At 37.4% G+C, this 19,294-nt stretch overlaps 1 protein-coding gene across 1 annotated transcript; it reads right to left on the bottom strand.

Annotated features, from left to right (window-relative positions):
• Nucleotides 1-42: 42 nt before the first annotated feature.
• LOC111365986 (protein ECERIFERUM 3-like) lies at nt 43-7,921 on the bottom strand. The gene is made up of 11 exons (XM_022986585.1): nt 7,631-7,921; nt 7,209-7,426; nt 5,459-5,691; nt 3,638-3,857; nt 2,935-3,062; nt 2,306-2,562; nt 2,084-2,191; nt 1,554-1,760; nt 1,281-1,391; nt 922-1,095; nt 43-432 (listed from the first exon to the last, which is right to left on the bottom strand). Exons 1-11 carry the CDS (start codon nt 7,679-7,681, stop codon nt 241-243), a joined length of 1,899 nt encoding a protein of 632 aa, XP_022842353.1. The 5' UTR covers nt 7,682-7,921; the 3' UTR covers nt 43-240.
• Nucleotides 7,922-19,294: the final 11,373 nt, after the last annotated feature.

The following is a 19,294-nucleotide window of genomic DNA, read 5'->3' as shown; positions in this document are numbered from 1 at the left end:
AATTGCACATGTATTATATATCAACGTGTATGGAATCTCAAATCAATGAAGAATCAATTTTCATTCAAAACCTAAATCTAACAAATATCTAATAGATAGATGAGAAAAATGAATTGTACATATCATATGTATAGTGCATTTTTTTTTTATTCCCCTTCAGAAAACTTGAAATAAATTGACTTTAATCGATACTAACCCTGTTACACAACGAATAATTTTGTCAAGACTATATCTTATACCTTAGGAAATAGATTTTGTAACTATTGAACCTATTTTTGAGACTGGCTTCAAACCATGTTTGAGGGCAGCTTTCCACACTAAATCAATTCTATCGACGTCGATAGCACCAACTTCATCGTGATTCCAGCCTTCTAATGAATGGACAACTCCACCAGCATGGCATGCATGAACTACTCCTCTGTCCATTGTATACTGTATCAGAAAAATGATACAAAAATTAGTAAGAGATTAAGTACAGTTACATTTATATGCTGTCATTTCTTTGATTCTTTGCAGCTAATTTCATTATGCATTTTAGTTGAAAGAATGAATTCGAGAGAAACCATATACATGAAAGAAATTGTTTGTTCAGGTGAAATGGATCAAAGGCCATATGTCATTTGAAATTTAACAAAAAAAATGTCTTGTATGCAGTATTGGACATGGCTTGATATTGTACTTGAAATTTTTGGGTTCTATATATTTGATGGGATTAAATATTATGTCAATATTCCGCAGGTTTAACACTTTTAACGATGAATGAACTTGTACACCCCAGAAGAAAAGATACAGATTTTCGTGTTCTTTTTGTTGTTCCTATCTCAATTGTGTTCAGTTCATAATTTTCAACAAGGTGAATAGACGAACATTAACGTGGCAAAAGATAAGCTGGAAATAGGGAGAAAAATTAAGATTTCTTACTTCACAAGATCCTAGCCCTTTCACATCATCAGGCAGCTTCATGGCTGCAAGATCTCCATAAGTGCAGTCTCTTCTGAATTGCAAAATGGGTGGAACCACAAACTGATGAAAGTGTGTTCTAGCTGGGGCAAAATTTTGCTCTCTTGGTGTGATCCACTTGCCAACTATCCATGTCTGTAATATTGAAATCATGATTTGAATAAAAACTTATATAGAATATTGTGTACAGAAAACTATTTCCAAAAAAGGGATCAACATTCCACGATTTTTTTTCGCATCAATGGAGACACGATAAAGAAAACATGCCAACAAACGATGAAGAATTTAATACCGAAAAGTTAAAGGGGAGAACAACACACCTTACAGTTTTGGGCCGCTTGGTACTTAGTCACTTGGACTAAATACTTCTGATAATCAACTGGTGCTTCTTTCTGAATCTTTCGAAATCGTTCTGTTGATAGAGTAAGCATCTGCAAAGTTACATATCTTGCACGTTAGCGTTTGTAAACTTGAGTTACAAACATAAGGAAGTTAATTGTAGAATGGAATGTACAATAAGTTCTTTAATCATTCTACGAACTAGTCATATCTTTTAACCCGCTATACATGATATTGAACGATTCTTTGCTCACCAGAACTCGAACTCCTTTTCTGCAAAGATAAAGAGCAATTGCTCTTCCGAGTTTCGAGGTTGCTCCAGTCAGAAATACTTCAGTCACATCCTCAGGGATCTCATTAAGAATCACAGCTGCTGTTAAGGTATTACCATGTACAACTCGAACCTTGAGGTTTGGATGCTTATCTACAAATAACATCCCACCTCCATTGAGTGCCTCGTTCTACAATAGATGGAAAAAAGAGCTTTAGTTAATAGTTAACACTTGCTGATGAACTAATAACATTTACACCAGTAACATATGGCTTGATGAGTAACATTTTGTTGTTGCATTTGTGGGAGGATTATATTAGACAAATATTGTGTGTGTGCGTGTGTGAGAGAGAGAGAGACCTTATTTAGAGCAGCAAGGCTAATAACTTTAACTCCCAATCTATCAGCCCTGAGAATAGCCTCTTCTATGTGCTTATTGATGCCTTGTGCAGCAAACGGTAAGAAATACTGCGAAATAAAACCAAGTTTAGTGTGTGTGAGAGAGAGAGAGACCTTATTTAGAGCAGCAAGGCTAATAACTTTAACTCCCAATCTATCAGCCCTGAGAATAGCCTCTTCTATGTGCTTATTGATGCCTTGTGCAGCAAACGGTAAGAAATACTGCGAAATAAAACCAAGTTTATCATTAAATTATTAGCCAGCCAAAATAAATCAGCAGTACCTAATAAATTTCATTGATTAATAAAAAAGTAGTGAAAAAAACACAGCACAAACCTGAAATCCGAAACGGGGTACAGCCCACGTTTGGTGCAGCCGATCCCTAAGGTTGTAGAATGAGATCAAGAAAGTCTTAGACTTAGCCCACATCACTAACATGGTGACAAAGGCTATGGGCCAGAACGGTAGCATGCAAATTCTTGTAGTGTAGGGAAGAGACGCTATTGATCGTAATACAAAAGGCACGTGCATGGCGGCCGAAATGTCTACAACATGAGCCAGAAATACAAAATCTGGGACTCTTCCATTTTTACCTGCATTTTCCATGAATTCGATCAATCAGTTTATAGAGATTCACCTAATTCAGAAAAAGTAAAAAAGAGCCCACTATTAAACATTAATGGTATGTTCAATGTATATGACGACCGGACAAAACTAAACAATTTAACATAAAGAGATATGTCTTCATTGACCATCTACTAGTTTCAAGATAGACCATGGTTCCCCTTCACATTTAAGCTTGGTTGCAAAAATTGCTAGTTCATATAACTCGTCTAAAATGACTTTTTTCTGCAACAATCAAAATGTTAATCAAAGTTCTTCGAGCATTCATTTTTTTCATTAATGATTAACACTTTGTCTCCGTTGATAGTACTTGATCATCACGGGATATTTGATAGGCTTACCTGAATCTTGACTAATTTCCTTATGCATCTCCCATGATTTGATGTTCAAAGTGTTTCCTAATGCATCAAAGAGAGGCATGAAAAGGCAATAATTGGTGTCCAGTTCTTTGTGATGCAGGCTGTGGTATCTGCATAATTCATCATATTCACAGTAAGAAAACAAAACGAGAAATATTCTCTAGAAAGGATTTCCATAATTTACTAACCAAAGTACTAAGGGTACATATGGGTTAAATCATTTGTACACCATACATCATGGTCCTCCCTTACATGTTGAGGGAGTCCACATGAATTAAAATTGTGGGCCCCTTTATTATGAGGGGTTGTACCAAGCAAAGTTCGGTACATATATTTGTTGGCATGTCAAATCATGTATATGTCTTATCAACACCCATTTATAATAACTACTCATATATTAGCCCTTAGAAATAAAAAAAGAAGAAAAAAATCTTATCAGCCCTTAGAAATAAAAAAGAAAAAAATATATATATATCTTCCCTACACATGAACAGGCATGTTGAACCATGATTTGAATATTTTTGTCCATTTTGTATTACTAAAGTCTTTCGATAAGATAATTCAAAAATATGTATTTAGGTACGTATTTAGCGGCGCCTTAGGTATATGTATCAATCAACATATATTGTGGCTTGTGTGTGCAATGTATTTCTTCATATAAGTTTTGTATGTAGGTTTCACTTACGTTGGTGTAGAGAATATATATCTAAGAAATGGGATCCTTTCAAATAACTGATGGGGAATAATTTCAACGTTGGAGTGCCCTAAACATCTTAGAAAATCAAAGATCAGGACATAGCCATAGATCAAGCTTATCGATCCACATCCAATTATACAACATCCAAGTATTGGAATTCCAATTACTGCACTCAGTACAAGATTTTCCAACAAGGAGCCATGTCCAGCTGCAAAAGAATCAAAGAAATGGATTATAAGTCAAAAATTTACACTACTAATTTGAACAGTGTCGAAGGTTTGAAGAGGTGAACTTAAGAATACCAGACACCATTAAACACTATTAAGAGCATGTTTGGCTAAACTTAGAAAGAGTTAAGTTACTTGACTTTTAAGTAACCTTTTTGTGAAATATGTTCCAATAACTAACATGTCTTTCTAACTAAAATGGATATTAGTGAAAGATATGGAAAAACTATTGATGACGAGGAACGTTAATGTAAAGCTACTGGAGTTACTTATTATGGATCAGCTACATATTCCATATATTCGAGTCAAAAGTTGATTGCTTAAGTTTATCTTATCTCTGTAATTTGGGTGATGACTCAAAGCTTATTTTAGGTTATTTCTTACTTCAATCATACTACAAGTATAGAAAATTTTAAAAGAAAATTTGGACAGACAACACGTGACGTGAAATCACTGGAAGATGGAAAAAAGACAAAAAAAAACAGGTGAATCAGGTTCTACCACATTAGCATTTATACGAGTTTGGTAAGAAATTTCCTGTACTTAAAGCTTTTTCCTTCTGCACCAGTACTTCAGAGCTAACATTGGTGTAGGTATATGTCTTACTCCTTTGTAATAATACATCATTCATTTAATAGACGTTGCTTGAGATAAAGCCAAACCCCATCGAATTATAGGTAGGGCCTAAAAACTCTCACCTAGACGTAGATGGACTTCTTTAAGAACTTAACTTTTTTAGTTTTAATAAAAATAATAATTATTTAAATCCATTCTTATGTTTAGTAGTTAAAAACTCACTTATTTACTTATAATAATTAGTAAACTCTTTAAGCTTAGCCAACAAAGTTCTAAGAAAAATGAATTTTGCTAAATGTACATAATAAATGTATATAAATGATGACATAATGTGATGTGGAGGGAAAAAAATGGTCGAAAAAGTTGATTGTGTTTTAAACAAGCAAATGATAGAGTGCCACGTAACATTATGGATACTCATATGTATATGCTTATATACCTATAACACTACTCAAGAAAAATGGGTATAACAATCCAGCTTGGACTAGACAAATACAGTCCCCTCACATGAGGGAATCCCACATTATGGGAGGGGACTCCACGTCGATGCTGGGACCCCTCGTGTGAGGGAGCTATAAGTCTTGTTGTACGCTNTTGCTAAATGTACATAATAAATGTATATAAATGATGACATAATGTGATGTGGAGGGAAAAAAATGGTCGAAAAAGTTGATTGTATTTTAAATTAGCAAATGATAGAGTGCCACGTAACATTATGGATACTCATATGTATATGCTTATATACCTATAACACTACTCAAGAAAAATGGGTATAACAATCCAGCTTGGACTAGACAAATACAGTCCCCTCACATAAGGGAATCCCACATTATGGGAGGGGACTCCACGTCGATGCTGGGACCCCTCGTGTGAGGGAGCTATAAGTCTTGTTGTACGCTAGCACCGCCCAAGAAAAATATCTAATACAGTGTGCCTAACAGGCTTGTGAGTACAGTGACATTAATGTGGTTGATAGAAAGTCAAAATTCTAATGTACTTGGCTTACCAGTGATGGGCTGTGGTACAGCTGATGAATGGTGCAATGAATGGTAATGGTTGAAAAGATAGTCTCGATGAAACCATTTATGAATGCAATAATAGAGGGGCTCAGAAACCGCTGTATGAAGTAATATTATGGCTATAATGCCCTTTGGATTCCATACGGGGAGAGTCTCGTGGACTGGCAACATTTGCAAGACCAAGGCAGCAACGATAGCTTGAAGCAATATGAAATTATCCCTGAATTACAAAAAGAAAATTCGCTTAATGTAGAAGAACAAAAATTTGAAAAAGAAAATTCAGTCACGTATAGTTTTTCGGACTTTATGTTGAGGTCTACATTTAAATAAATAAATAAATATGCCCTTTAAGATAATTTAACTTGGATTAGAGCATTCAATGCCATCTATTTATGAAAATTGCAGTGACCCCTCAACCTTTGAAATTTTTTTTTCCCCGTGTATGGATAAATCATGTTTGGATATCAATTGAAATCTAAATTTTAATCTAAATCAAAGTTAACAATTAATTTTAATAACATATTTCATGCAATCCTTAATTCTTTTTTACTTTTATCAAAATATACTAAAAATCTAATTTTTTTTTTCTCTTTTCTCCTATTCTATCTTACGCTCTCACTCATACTTTTTATCAAAACTTTAATCCTTCTAATTTTTAAAAATCTGTCCATAATTTTTCTACAAATTATCACATCTACTATAAATTTTCACTTTCCAATCAAATTTTCAATTAATTAGAACCCAAATTGACATTTTCTCCTATCTTATTTGTGTACCTAGAATGTGTCGGAACTGATTATACCCAATTTAACGAATTGTATTTATTTTATTGAATATTGGTAATATATTTTTCTTTTCAATCACTTGTATTGATTGTTTGTATTAAATACATTATAAATTTTTTAAATATAAATATGCATTTTATTGTGATGAGCAAAATATTAATAAAATGGCAGTTCGAAATCAAAATGATGAAAATGACGAGCAAAATGTTAATGAAGAAATGCTTTTTAAATGTAAATCTGTATTCTCTTGGATCGAGTATAAATCATTTAAAAATAAAAAACAAAGTATTTGATTTGTACAAAGTTTGATTGTGCCCCTAACTAAAAATTTCTGTGTCCGCCCCTATGAGAAAGTATGCCAAAACTCAAATCAAATAAATGATTATACATCTCATATTAAACCCCTGTTTGGCTCCCATTCTTGTCAAATTTTAACGATGAGAATAGTTTTTTTGAATAATGTGTGGTTGAAAAAGAATGAAATTTTTTTGATTTGCGTGTAATATTATTTTATAGAAAATTGTGTGATTGAAAATAAAAGAGAGAAAAAATAAAAATAAAAATGAAAATAAGATGAGAATGGGGCCAAACGGGGTGTAAATTTTTAATCTTTTAGAGGAGATAGTTTAAAACTTATAAACCCTAATTTAGTGCTTTTTCTCCTCGAGTATTAATGAGACTACGTCCTTAATTTTTATTTTATTTTTATTTTTATTTTTTTTAATAAATTCAGCAACCCTTTGTAAGAAATATTAGGTAAATTTTAAACATTTATCTATCCATGAGGAATTCAACCCCTCTTCCTCGCAAATGAAAATGATTACGCATTATTCGCATGCTCGTCAGAGCTACGAAATATGTCATATATTAATTCTTGTTCTCTAAAAATATAGAACAAAGGGATTGTGCCATAAAAAGGGCCAAGACATGAATTGAGAAAGGAAGAGATTACCAGTTCCATTCTCTGTCTATCTGCTTAAAATCAACTCCTTGTTTGAAAATCAGGCGATTCCGAGTAAGAAAAAGCATATGACTATAAGCATTCCATGAGAGATACATCATACCCCTCAGCAAACATATAATCAGAATATGAAGACACCAACTGCTCTGGTTAGCTTCTCTATATCTTGAATCCCAAACTTTAGCCACGAACGGTCCATATAGCATATACTGTTGTGACAGAAGAAATGATATCAGAACAAAACCCATATCACAAAACCTTTATATATGTTTGTGATAAAGAAATAGCACTATAGATAGTATCGAGAAAGCTAAAATCTTGTCCACTATATGTGCCCAAGCAAGAACTCGAAGAAACGCCAGGAAAAAATGGAATTTAAATTCGGGATAAACAAAAGCAGATGCAACTAGTACCTTGAAAACGCCCAATATTTCCCATGGCCAAGCAGACAAGGGTGCAGCCATGTTAGAGAATATAGAAACTTTGCTTTTTTACTTCTTTAACTTTATATTTGTATAAAGAAGCCCTGAAATGTAACTGAAATATCCCAGCTTGCTTTATAATAACAGTATAATCTTGAAAAACACTTCTAATTCATAGGAGAAAAACAAAAATAGTTGATAGTTTAAGGACAAGCTTGTTTGCTATTTATAAAGCTTATGATCTTTCCTCCCTTCGTTCGTAACCTATTTCGTAGGCAAGAAAGTGAAGCCATTAATCTCATTTAAGAGGGCCTACTTATAGCTGGCAGATGACACTGATATTAACGATCAACTGTCTAGTTCAAATATCGTTGAGTAAACTTGAATAAAGAAATGTAACCCTTCACCAATAACCAAAGCGGTAGACTATATAATTCCATTAGTCCCAAGGCTGAGTTTCATTTTTCCCGTCCCGAATATATAGGCCTCATTTTTAATTTAGAATATTTTATTTTGTTCATTTACCAATATACCATTATGCAATTTTCCTCGCTTAACATGCCAACTTCTTAAAATCATTCAAATACACACATTTCTCACTTCTTGGAAACATGAAACAACTCTCATTTCTTCTTTTTCAAATTAAATCATTCAAATTCTTTACTAATTCCAACAATAATTTACTACTACATACTGAAAATTAAATAGAGATAAATTAGGAAAGATCTTGATAAAAAATTAATTTTCCAATGATTTTAAAGAAGTTTTTTTAATCCGTGTGAAAAACAAAATAAGTTTATATAATTGAGACGGAGGGAGTATGCTATTAGATACTTGCTAGAGTAGATAGAGTTCTCAAATTCAAGTCTCGCCCGAAAGATTATGCACGTGTCATGTCTATATATATATAGAGAGAGAGAGAGAGAGAGATACACGTTTCTAGTTCTATGGCTGGCCAACTTGGTATTCCGATAAGGGGGCAGCTGTATCTAAGCATGAGCGAACTCAGAAATTAATGCACCGATTGAAATGTGTAGATAGGGAACGGGGTGGGGTGGCGCGCGGATGGGCTGGCAATGGAGCTGTACTTAGTAATGACGGGCTGAACAAATGTCTCTAATTGTCTATAGATCATTCGTATGAAGAAAAAGTGGTTGTAAGGTTCAGATGAAACTACCTAGAGATGTCGACTTAAAGATAAAAAGTCTTAGAGATTTCCTAACAATAGATTTTGTGAAAATTGATTTTTTTGGAGAATTAAAAAGAATGGAAAAGTTATCTATTTTATGTAATATTATTTTATTGTGATATGTGTGGTTGAATATGAATTTTAGAAATGGGGGCTTAACTAACTTCGTGTAATGTTTATATTCATTTGAAAAATTAAAATGTTTGCCTATTCCGTAGTCAACTCTACTTGATTTAGACCGGTTGATCTATAAGAAAATGTCATGTGCAGAAGAATACTTAGGCTAGAAAGGCTAATTTGACAAAATAATAACAACAACAACATTATTTAATGGACAAGAGTCTAAAAAGGACACTGAGCTGGCCCTGAGATTTTTAGTATCCTGTGTGAGATTTTAAAATGGTACCCCCTTTAAATAATTAAAACATATATTAAAAAATAATAATTCAATAATACTATTTCATTGCAAAAATATGATATTTAAATTTACTTATTTATTTTTACATACACGAACAAGAAAAACACAAATAAATCTCAAAAGCATATCTTGAACTTTATCAAAATTCATATCATCAACAAATAATCATCCAAACCACTAGGCTCTTTGTGCAATTTCATATAAGCAAACCTTGAAATATATATATATTAAAACTTGAAATGCAACAATTATGTAAAAATATTTCTTCTCGCATTTTTATAAGCAAACTTACTAATAAAACTTTCTTAATCAATATTTTCTAGAAAGTCTTGCTTAATAGATATCAAAGTTAACTCATTCAATCGTTTTTCTAACATGATTCATCACAAATAAAATTTTAATAACTTCAATTTTGAAAAACTTCTTGTAACAGATGCAACAATAACAAAAATTGTCAATAATATTCTATAAGCAATACATATATTCAGATAGCAATCCAATCTTTTTCAAATAAGTAAATATATCAAAATCTGTCTTTATTTCTTTTGTTAAAAGATTTTACAAAACTTTTAACTCTTGAAGTAAATATTCGCATCGCAAAAATTTACATGTCTTAAAACAATATCAAAATGATCACAACATGCTTTCAAATTAGTATAATCCAATGAGTTTCATTTGTCAGAAGAAAATAGAAATCCAAATTTTTTTCATATGAATTGAATTGATCAATCCTTCAAGTGATTGTGCATCGTCTACAGTAACATTTTCATCAAAATTGTAAACATTAACATATAATGACCTCTGAAATGCAAAAATCTTATGTAAGGCAAGATGTAAAAAAGCAAGAGCCAATTTTATTTTTTGAGGTTAGAGTTTAAAGTTTTAGATTAATTACTTCCAAAATTAGGATTTTTAGGTTTTGTATTTTTTTTTAGCCTATAAATTGTAAATAATTTTATTTATTTTTTAAAAAATCGGTTCCACTCAAGGTTGTGGTTCAGGATCCAAGAACAAAACAGAACCCAATCAGTTATTGGTTATCGGATCCAGTTCCTAATTTATTTTTTGAGAATCGGATCAGAACCTTCGATTTCGATTTAGGAGATTTGATTTCCGTTAAAATGTCCAGGCCTACTCAATAGCAACGTCAATAAGTATATCATTAAATTACAACCATTTACTAATCTAGTAAGCAGCATACAATATCTTCTACCATATGATCATAACTACTAAAAATTCAAAATTTACGACACAAATATTTAATTATAAATAAATACAAGGGTAAAAAAAAAAATTTTGGTGTCCCTACAATTTTGAGGTCCTGTGCGATCGCTCAACTCGCGCACCCTCAGGGCCACATCTGAAAGGAAGTAACCCCTGGCTCCAATGTCGTATCCAAGTTCCATTGTTTGTACGAGAAATGATAGCAAAGAGAGCAGGATACACGTAATTTATCATAATTAAGTGTGATGAACACTAATTTTTTGTATAAAGATATATGTTAATAATTGGCATAGGTAATCCATTTTCTTTTGCTTAATGAAAACCGCGAAGGATAGTGAATGAAATAGAAGTTGGTAATCTATCTATACAATAAATTGCAGTTGGTAACGAAGCTGGATGTAATATGCATGGTTAAATGTTTCAATGCTCATTGAATATTCTTAAATATTTTTTCAGTTTTATTGAACTTCGAATGTTTTCAAAGTTTCTATCAAATTTATCAAAATATTATCATATTAATCACTCTATCACTCACCATTTAAAAGTTATCGAACTGAGTGAATTATTGAAATATTTGATTATCGTGTCAATCTACAATCATGTAATGGGATGCAGTAACAGATGAGATATATTTTAGTAAGTGAAGTGATAACTCAAATTTTTTTTTAATTAAGTTAGAAGACAACTAATAAACTTTTGCGAAAATTCAATGACAACTCATAAAATTTTAAAGTTCAATAGTAGCTAAAAAAAATTTGAAAAATTAAGTGACAACTAAGATATTTAAGCTGTATTATATACAAGTCAAACTTTTTTATACTGTGTGAAGATGTCATTTTTCAACTATACCAACAATAAGAGTTCTTGAATAGACGGTAGAAATTGGCATTTGAAAATTAATATTTTCCCACAAGGCTTTAAAATTTCCAAATATAAACTTAACCTCATACTTGTAGGAAAAGGCAATTACGTTTCGCAAAGTGATCCACAAAAATTCAAAGGGTAAGAAATTAGAAATTTTTTATATAAGAGCGTGTAACAATGGAAGATCAAGATTACTATGCTAGCTATCATCATAGATTGTAATGGAAATGTAGGCTTGCGGCGTATTAGACGAATGTGGCATCTCATAAATATTTCCTCTATTCCGGCAATTGAGTTGTTATTGTCCTCGTGCTCAAATTCTTCACATCAAGAAAATTATAAAAGAATTCAATTTAGTTATTTCCTTTGAAGAATGGGATATAGAATTAAATTTTTTTCTCAAAAGTGCACACAAAACATTGTCAAGTTGAAAATACAGCTATCGTACAATTAGCACAATCAACACGAACTATTGTTGTTGACTTGAGAGAGCCTTGGTAATTAAATTTTTTTTTTTTTTTGATAACCCAGGTGTCCCAGCTTAGCCGGACTAAATCCTGGACCTCTAGCCCCCGGCCCCTCAGTGACTAGTGGAGGTAAATCGTAGGTTGTGCCCTTATTGGTTCCCAGGTTCCCACATGGCTTTTACTCCTTCCCCAAAGGGACCCTCTTCCATGGTTATTACATCACCAAAACTGCTCCAACCCTTCCTCTGGTTATTACATCACTTGGCTGCTCCAACCAGGAATCGAACTCTCCACACTTGGTTCCAGAGCCTCCCAATGTGATTGTTCCGCCAACTTGGATGTGCCCTGGGGGGCGCCTTGGTAATATTTCTATTTCCTTTCTTGTTGCGAAGATGATGAACTATTCCTCAAGATAATTAAATAATTACATGGTAAGTTTTAACTTGAGTCTCCCATCTTTTTTGTAACTTTGGGGTCTCCAAAACTTGAACTAGTATCAAAAGATTATTACACTTGTTTACCAAAAATAGGTTAAGAACATTGTTAATAGTCACCTGATCTATAGTTGATTTATTCTATTTTAATCAGCATTATAAAAAGTGTAAAACATAGCTAGACGTGAATGTCAAGTTTCAAAATTTTTACGAGTCTAGGCGAGACCTATGCGTAAAAAAGAATTTTCTTATTTTTAATATTACTTTAAATTTTTATTTATTCTAAAAATCAGTTAATAATTAAAACAATATAGACCAAACATTTAAAATTATAAAATACTATATTTACTTAATCATTTTTTACTTTTGTATAGATAAAATCATTTCAAAACTTAAAACTAAAGTAATATAAAAGACTTTTAAAAAATTAATAATGTGCCATTAGATGCTCATTGCCAAGACATTGCGTTTCGCTCAAGCCTTGTGCTTCGGCGGACTTTTTAAAACACTGATTTTAATAGCTTATTTTCTTAAATTTCTGTTCACGCACTTTGTCTATTTCCATATGTTGAATTAATATAATAAATATGTTTAATAGAAATTGTTGACCCCGATAAATGTTGATTTATTGATTAGCGGAGCTGTCTCTACTAGTGACAAGACTTAATATTTACACTCATGACAAACATCATATCAATCATTCAAGTAAGATCTTTGTGCAAAAGATCTCTTAGGAGAGGTGTCTCTGGAAGAAGTTGTTTTGTGCTTTGTAGGCTATCACCTCGGCTACAGAGTTTCGACAAATAGGGCCTCGTCCACCTTCAAAGGGCCTTGGCATATGGGCTTCGGAAGATCCTCATGAGGTAATGATAAATGGGCCTCGGTGTATGGGCATCGACTATGCAAATCACCTCGGATTGAGTGCCACGTGGTTCGGTATGAGTTGGCTGTGGGCCCTGTGGGTTGCCCAAGTGTGCGAACACGTAACAATAGTTCTCCAAGTCCAAGTATGGTCATTTATGTAATGCAAGGGCTTTGATGAAGTAAAGCCAGCCAGTTAAGTTGAAAGAAATTTTTGTACCCCAAGTAATAGTCCCCCAAGTCCAAGTATAGATATTTATGTCATGGTTAGAGTTAGAGATTTGCTGTTGTCTGAGGAGTGATGAGAGTGATAAAGCCGAGGTGGTTGGAAAATCGAACCTGCGAGGTTTGATGTGTGAAGTGTGATGAAGAAGCCGAGGTGGTTGAGAAACCAAACATACGAGGCTTGATGGCTAAAATAGGAACAAGAAGCCAAAGTGGTTGAGAAATCGAACCTGTGAGGCTTGATGGCTGAAATAGGATCAAGGAGTCGAGGTGGTTGAGAAATCGAACCTACGAGGCTTGATGGCTGAAATAGGATCAAGAGGCCGAGGTGGTTGAGAAAATCGAACCTACGAGACTTGATGGCTGATATATGATGAAGAAGTCAAGGTGGTTGAGAAATCGAACCTACGAAGCTTGATGTCTAAAATGGGATCAAGAAGCCGAGGTGGTTGAGAAATGGCTGAAATAGGATCAAGGAGCCGAGGTGGTTGAGAAATCGAACCTACAAGGCTTGATGGCTGAATTTTGAGGCACATTGACAATAATTGTTTCTTGGCAGTTGTGCCAATGATTTGATGTTTTGCGCATATTTTCAAGGAAAAGTGGCTGAACCGTTACAACTTCCAAGGCGCCTGCAGCCGTCGAATTAAAACTGTAATTATGAGAACAGTTGGAGCTTCTAGAAGCAGACGCGTTGGAGGAGATACGTGCGAGACACGCTTGAATCTGAGGCGTAGGTTTGAAAAATCGTTTGAATTCTACGCCTCGAATTTGATTAAGAATGAAGGGTCTAGGTTGGATGAGATTTGATCGGACGGTTGGAGTTCGTCCTGGCCCTTTATAAAAGGTAAGAGACCCTCATTGTTTTGGATTTTCTACCCTTTGCAATCTAATTTTTCTTTGAAACCTTAAGTTTTTTGGTGTTCAAGCTGTCTCTTGATTTTTCGGCACCATTTCGTCAGCGTAGTAACCCCGTAGGTATTTTTACAGAAAATCCCCTGTATTGCGTTTTTAATCATTTTCTGAAATGGAGTCCACCTCGGGTAGGGAGTTGGTTACAGTCGCGTCATTTGGTCAGGGGGCTAGTTACAGAGGGGACTCCGAGGTTGAGCAGTATGCTATGATCAAGGAGGCAGTAGATTACAATGTGGAGTGGGGACGTCTAGGGTCCCTTCGAACATGACAGGGAAGAGGTTGGGGAGATTAGGGAGAGGTAATGTGTACCTCATTATATAGAGATGTTAGTATCCGAGGCCCATAAGCGGGCCTACTATCCGAGGCCTGGGTGCATGGCGGTGAGCGAGTACCTATTTAAGACAGGTATGCGTCTTCCTCTGCACCCCTTCTTCAGGGCGGTACTGAGAAACTTCATGTTGTCGCTAGCCCAGGTTCTGCCAAATGGGTGGAGCCGGTTGGTTAGCTCGTACTTCCTATGGAAGGAAGTTTCACTTGGGGAGGACATGCCTCTCCACGTCTTTATGACCTTATTCCAGCCTAGGATAATAGGTAAGGAGTCAAGGGAGTGGTATTACTTAACTCCTTGGGGGCTCATGTACCATTTGTGGTGGGGCTGCCTTCTTCCATTAAGGGGTAGAAGGAGTCATGGTTCTGGGTGAGGGGCAGGTGGCAGGCGGTAAAGGGAGACACAACCCTGACTTACATAGTACCGACCTAGTACTACGAAGCTCGTGAGTCTCCCAGCCTAAGTAGTTTTCATCCTGTATTCAAATTTATTTTTCTAACTGTTGAAGCTTCCTTTGCAGATAGCAGTACGAGGTTCGAGTTGCGCAATGAGGAGTTCGAAGTGATAGAGGACATTTACAAAAGACCTCTCAAGTTTCGCCACTTCGACCACCTCATCGATCGAATTCACTACTTCCTTGATTTCGAACTGATGGCCTCCAAGGGTAAGAAGCTCCTATACTTAGTGTATTTCTTGCTTTTCATTTTGATGCTGATGCGCTGACATGTTCTGCATACAAGTTCAAGAGGAGGGAATACCCAGCCCCTGATATGGCCTCTATACTGAAGGCCACTTCCACTGTGAAGGCGAGGCCCCTGAAGCCAGGGTCCAGTGGTGCCAAAGAGGTTTGGGGCAGGGTCGAGCACCTCTCTAAGGACGGCAGTTCGAGGGCTCCAGAAGAGGGGACACTTCAGAGGCCGGAAAAGGCTAAAGAGCCTTGGGAGAAGGAGAAAGTCCTGGAGGTGCCGAAGAAGAGGAAGCTGGTTGATGTCACCAGCTCGTCAGGAAAATTCAGGACCTCTATGTCCCATGAAGGCAGAGAAGTCACTCAGCCGAAGCTCCTTGCATCCGCCGAAAGCAGTAAAAATAGAAATGGTTTGATGAGCCAAGGCTGAGGAAGCAAAGGAGGAGGCTGCGAGAAGGGCAGCTGAGGCGGCGGAGGAAGAGGCCGCCAAACAGAGGCCTGTGAGGGTGCGAGGGTGCGAGGGTGCAAGGGAAGTCTCCGAGCTTCCTTTCCGAAAGGAAGGAGGTTCTGGCTTTAGCATCGGTGGAGGCTCTGCCACCTGAGATTCGAAGTGCTACAGAATGCTTCTACAAATTCTGGACGGATTGGTGGTAGTTGCATGCCTCCTCATGTGACGCCACGGACTTGACAAGGCCCTGGTGAGCCAAAGTGTGAGGACCTTTGGCCTCGCACTGGAGTGTAGGGAGGCCCTTACTGACTTTCAAACGAGGACCCAGTCCTTGGAGAAGAAGGTGGCCTCCCTTACAGAGGAGCTGAAGGGGGCTAGAGCCGAGGTGGAGGAAGTGAGGGCCCAAAAACTTGAAGATGTGGCCAAGCTGAAGTCTGCCTTGGCTCAAATCGAGGCATTGAAGAAGGAGGTGTACGAGTCCCAGTGCGAGGTAGCCTCCTTGACTAAGAAAGTGGAGGTTTCCAATGACTACCAGAAGGTGACTGCTGAAGCCTTGGAGAAGGCAAACATGGAGCTGGCAGGGGCCCAAGATGCGTACAAGTTCTTGGAGGGCCAAATTAAGTTGTACGTTGATGATGCAACTAAGGCAAGGGAGGAGGCCCAGGAGGCAAGGGAAGAGGCGGTGAAAGACTACATCACCAACTTCCACAATATCGAGGAGTACAAGAGCTTCAGCACTTACTGGAGAAATTATGCTTATGCTGAGATGATGGAGAGGACTAGGGAGCTTTACCCAAACCAAGACCTGTCACAGCTGAGGTCGAAGTTTGTGGATGAAGTGCCTCAAACACCAGCTGATAAAGCAATTGGAGATGAAGTGGCGGAGGCAGAAGAAGGAAGTTCTGATGCTCAAGCTGCGAAGGCCTTGGCTGTTGAGGCACCTCCACTGTCATCGCAGGCTTAGGATAATTTTCTTTTCAGTTATTTCTGATGTACTGGCCTTGGGCCCCCTGTTGTAATCTTGATCGTAAATCAATATAATATCCTTTTACATTCAATGTTGTTTTTCTCCAAAGTACATTAGCCTCGTCAAGCAATTGAACTTATTGTTGATTGAAGAACTAAATAACTTTAACTTGGTATCCTAACTCCAATCACTTGAACAAGTAAATTGTACGCAAGCCTCACGAGCAATGAACAGTATTGGACTTAAGCAAATAAATTGTACTTAAACTTAATAATTGTAACCTGAATGGATCCTAACTGGACCGTGTTTCAGCCGAACCGGGAATATTGCTGTCTAATTCGAAAGGTAGTAGAGTGAAGCTAGTTGTGGTTGAGCCTTGCGCATAAATAAGTGCACGCGCCTCAGAGTTCAAGCGAGGTGGCCCAAAGATGGAACGCTGGCCTCTACTCCGAGGTGATGACGTTTCCCGACATGGTAGATGGTTCAGCCATGCTAAGACTTCTCCCAGTGGCGTTCAGCCTCGCCAAAGAGAATCAAGTGCATGCGCCTCGAAGTTCAGACGAGGTGGCCCATAGATGGGAGGCTGGCCTCTCCTCCGAGGTGATGATGCTTTCCAATATGGTGGATGGTTCAGCTATGCTGAGACTTCTCCCAGTGGCGTTCAGCCTCGCCAAAGGGAGGCAAGTGCATGCGCCTCGAAGTTTAGACGAGGTGGCCGATAGATGGGACACTGACCTCTCCTTCGAGGTAACGACGCAATGTGACGTGAATTCAATTATGGATAATTTTATTGAATCATGGAAGTTACATAAGCTGGGAAAGATCGTCCAGCGAGGTAGTACATTCATTGATAATAGATTCGGAGGTACTCAATGTTCCATGGACGGGGTTGTGCCTTACCATTCATATCTTCAATCCAGTAGGTCCCGGGTTGGATCTCCTCTCTGATTTTATATGGACCTTTCTAGTTCGGGCCTAGGGAATCGGTGCTAGGTTCCTTCGAGGAGAGGAAAACTCTCATAAGGACTAAGTCGTTGATTCGAAATGACCTCTTTTTTACCTTTGAGTTGAAGTACTTCGTCATCTTTCTTTGATATGTGTCGAGCTTCAGCTCGGCGTCATCTATCCTTTCTTCAATGAAGTCGAGGTCGCACCTGCGAAGCTCATCATTTGTTATCTCACTGAAATGTAGATGTCGTGGAGACGGAAGTCCGACCTCGACGGGGCTCATCGCCTCAGTTCCATAAGCCATGAGGAAAGGTGTTTCTCCTGTTGGGATTCTTGCAGTGGTCCGGATTGCACAAAGAACCTGTGGCAGCTCATCCACCCAGGCCCCTTTTGACACATCGAGCTTCCTTTTTAGGACGTACTTGATTGTCTTGTTCACAGTCTCAACCTGGCCATTTTCTTGTGGGTCGTAAGGCGTGGAGAAGTACTTCTTGATGCTAAGTTCTTCACACAAACTTCTGACCTTCTTGTTGTCAAACTATCTACCATTGTCTGAGATGATCGAGTAGGGAATCCCGAACCGGCATATGATATTCTTCCACAAGAACTTGGAAGTGTTGGCTTCTGTAATTTTTGATAGCGGTTCAGCCACAACCCACTTCGTGAAGTAATCAATGGCCACAATTGCGAAGCTCGCACCTTCTCTGCCTTTTGGTATGAGCTCCACACCCTACTTCGAGAAAGGCCAAGAGTTGGAGACCGCGGTCAAATCTTGCAATGGTTGTCTTTGGACAGGAGAGAATCATTGGCATTTGTCACATTTTCGTACAAACTCGAGGGCGTCCCTTTTCAGGGTAGGCCAATAGTACCCCTGTCTCAGTATCTTTTGTGCCAAAGATAGACCTCCAGAGTGGTTGCCGTACACACCCTCATGGACTTCTCTTAAGATGTAGGTAGCATCTTCTCCTCTGACGCATCGTAAGAGTGGAGAGGAGAAGCTCCTCTTATAGAGTACATCATCAATGAAGAGGAAATGGGCTGACCTCCTCCTTAACTTGTAGGCCTCATGCTTGTCAGTGGGAAGTACTTGGTCCTTGAGGTATGCCACGATGGGCTGCATCCAAGTAGGAGTCCCAGTGACCCACATTACATTGAGGGTCTCGGTTGATGGCATGAGGTGCTCTATAGGGACTACTGTGAGTAGTTCGAAATCATTGCTACTTGCAAGTTTGGAGAGTGCATCCGCATGTGTGTTTTCGACACGGGGGATCTGGATCAACTCAAACTTTTCAAATGATAGGATGAGGTTCATCACCATTTTCAAGTAGGAGGCCATTGTTTTGTCCCTGGCTGAGAAGTTACCGTTGACCTAGCTAACGACCAGCTGAGAGTCACTACTGATGAGTAGCCTCTTTACTTGCATTTCTTTGGCTAACCTGAGGCCTGCGAGAAGCGCCTTGTATTCTACCACATTGTTGGTAGCCTTAAACCCGAACCTCACCGTCGAGTTCAGTTTGTGACCTTCCGAGCTGATGGGGACAACTCCGACACCCGAACCGACGTCCCCAGTCGACCCATCAACGAATAGGTTCCACGTTAGGGGCTCGGCTTGTTCCATGATTTCATCCACCCCGGATAAGTTGCCGAATTCTGCCACAAAGTCAGCTAAGGCTTGGCCCTTG

The sequence above is a fragment of the Olea europaea genome, chromosome 17 (genome assembly GCF_002742605.1).
Source record: "Olea europaea var. sylvestris chromosome 17, O_europaea_v1, whole genome shotgun sequence".
Classification (NCBI taxonomy): Eukaryota; Viridiplantae; Streptophyta; class Magnoliopsida; order Lamiales; family Oleaceae; genus Olea; species Olea europaea.
Note: the sequence above shows the minus strand (reverse complement) of the source record. Positions and strands in the feature narration are given on the sequence as shown.

What these genes read in the sequence shown, in the direction of transcription:
- LOC111365986 (XM_022986585.1), bottom strand. Translation starts at nt 7,681, where the DNA reads ATGGCTGCACCCTTGTCTGCTTGGCCATGGGAAATATTGGGCGTTTTC. An exon ending in ATAGACAGAGAATGGAACTG is followed by an intron (nt 5,692 to 7,208) that starts GTAATCTCTTCC and finishes TTTGTAATTCAG; the next exon opens with GGATAATTTCATATTGCTTC. An exon ending in AAGGGCTAGGATCTTGTGAA is followed by an intron (nt 433 to 921) that starts GTAAGAAATCTT and finishes TTTCTGATACAG; the next exon opens with TATACAATGGACAGAGGAGT.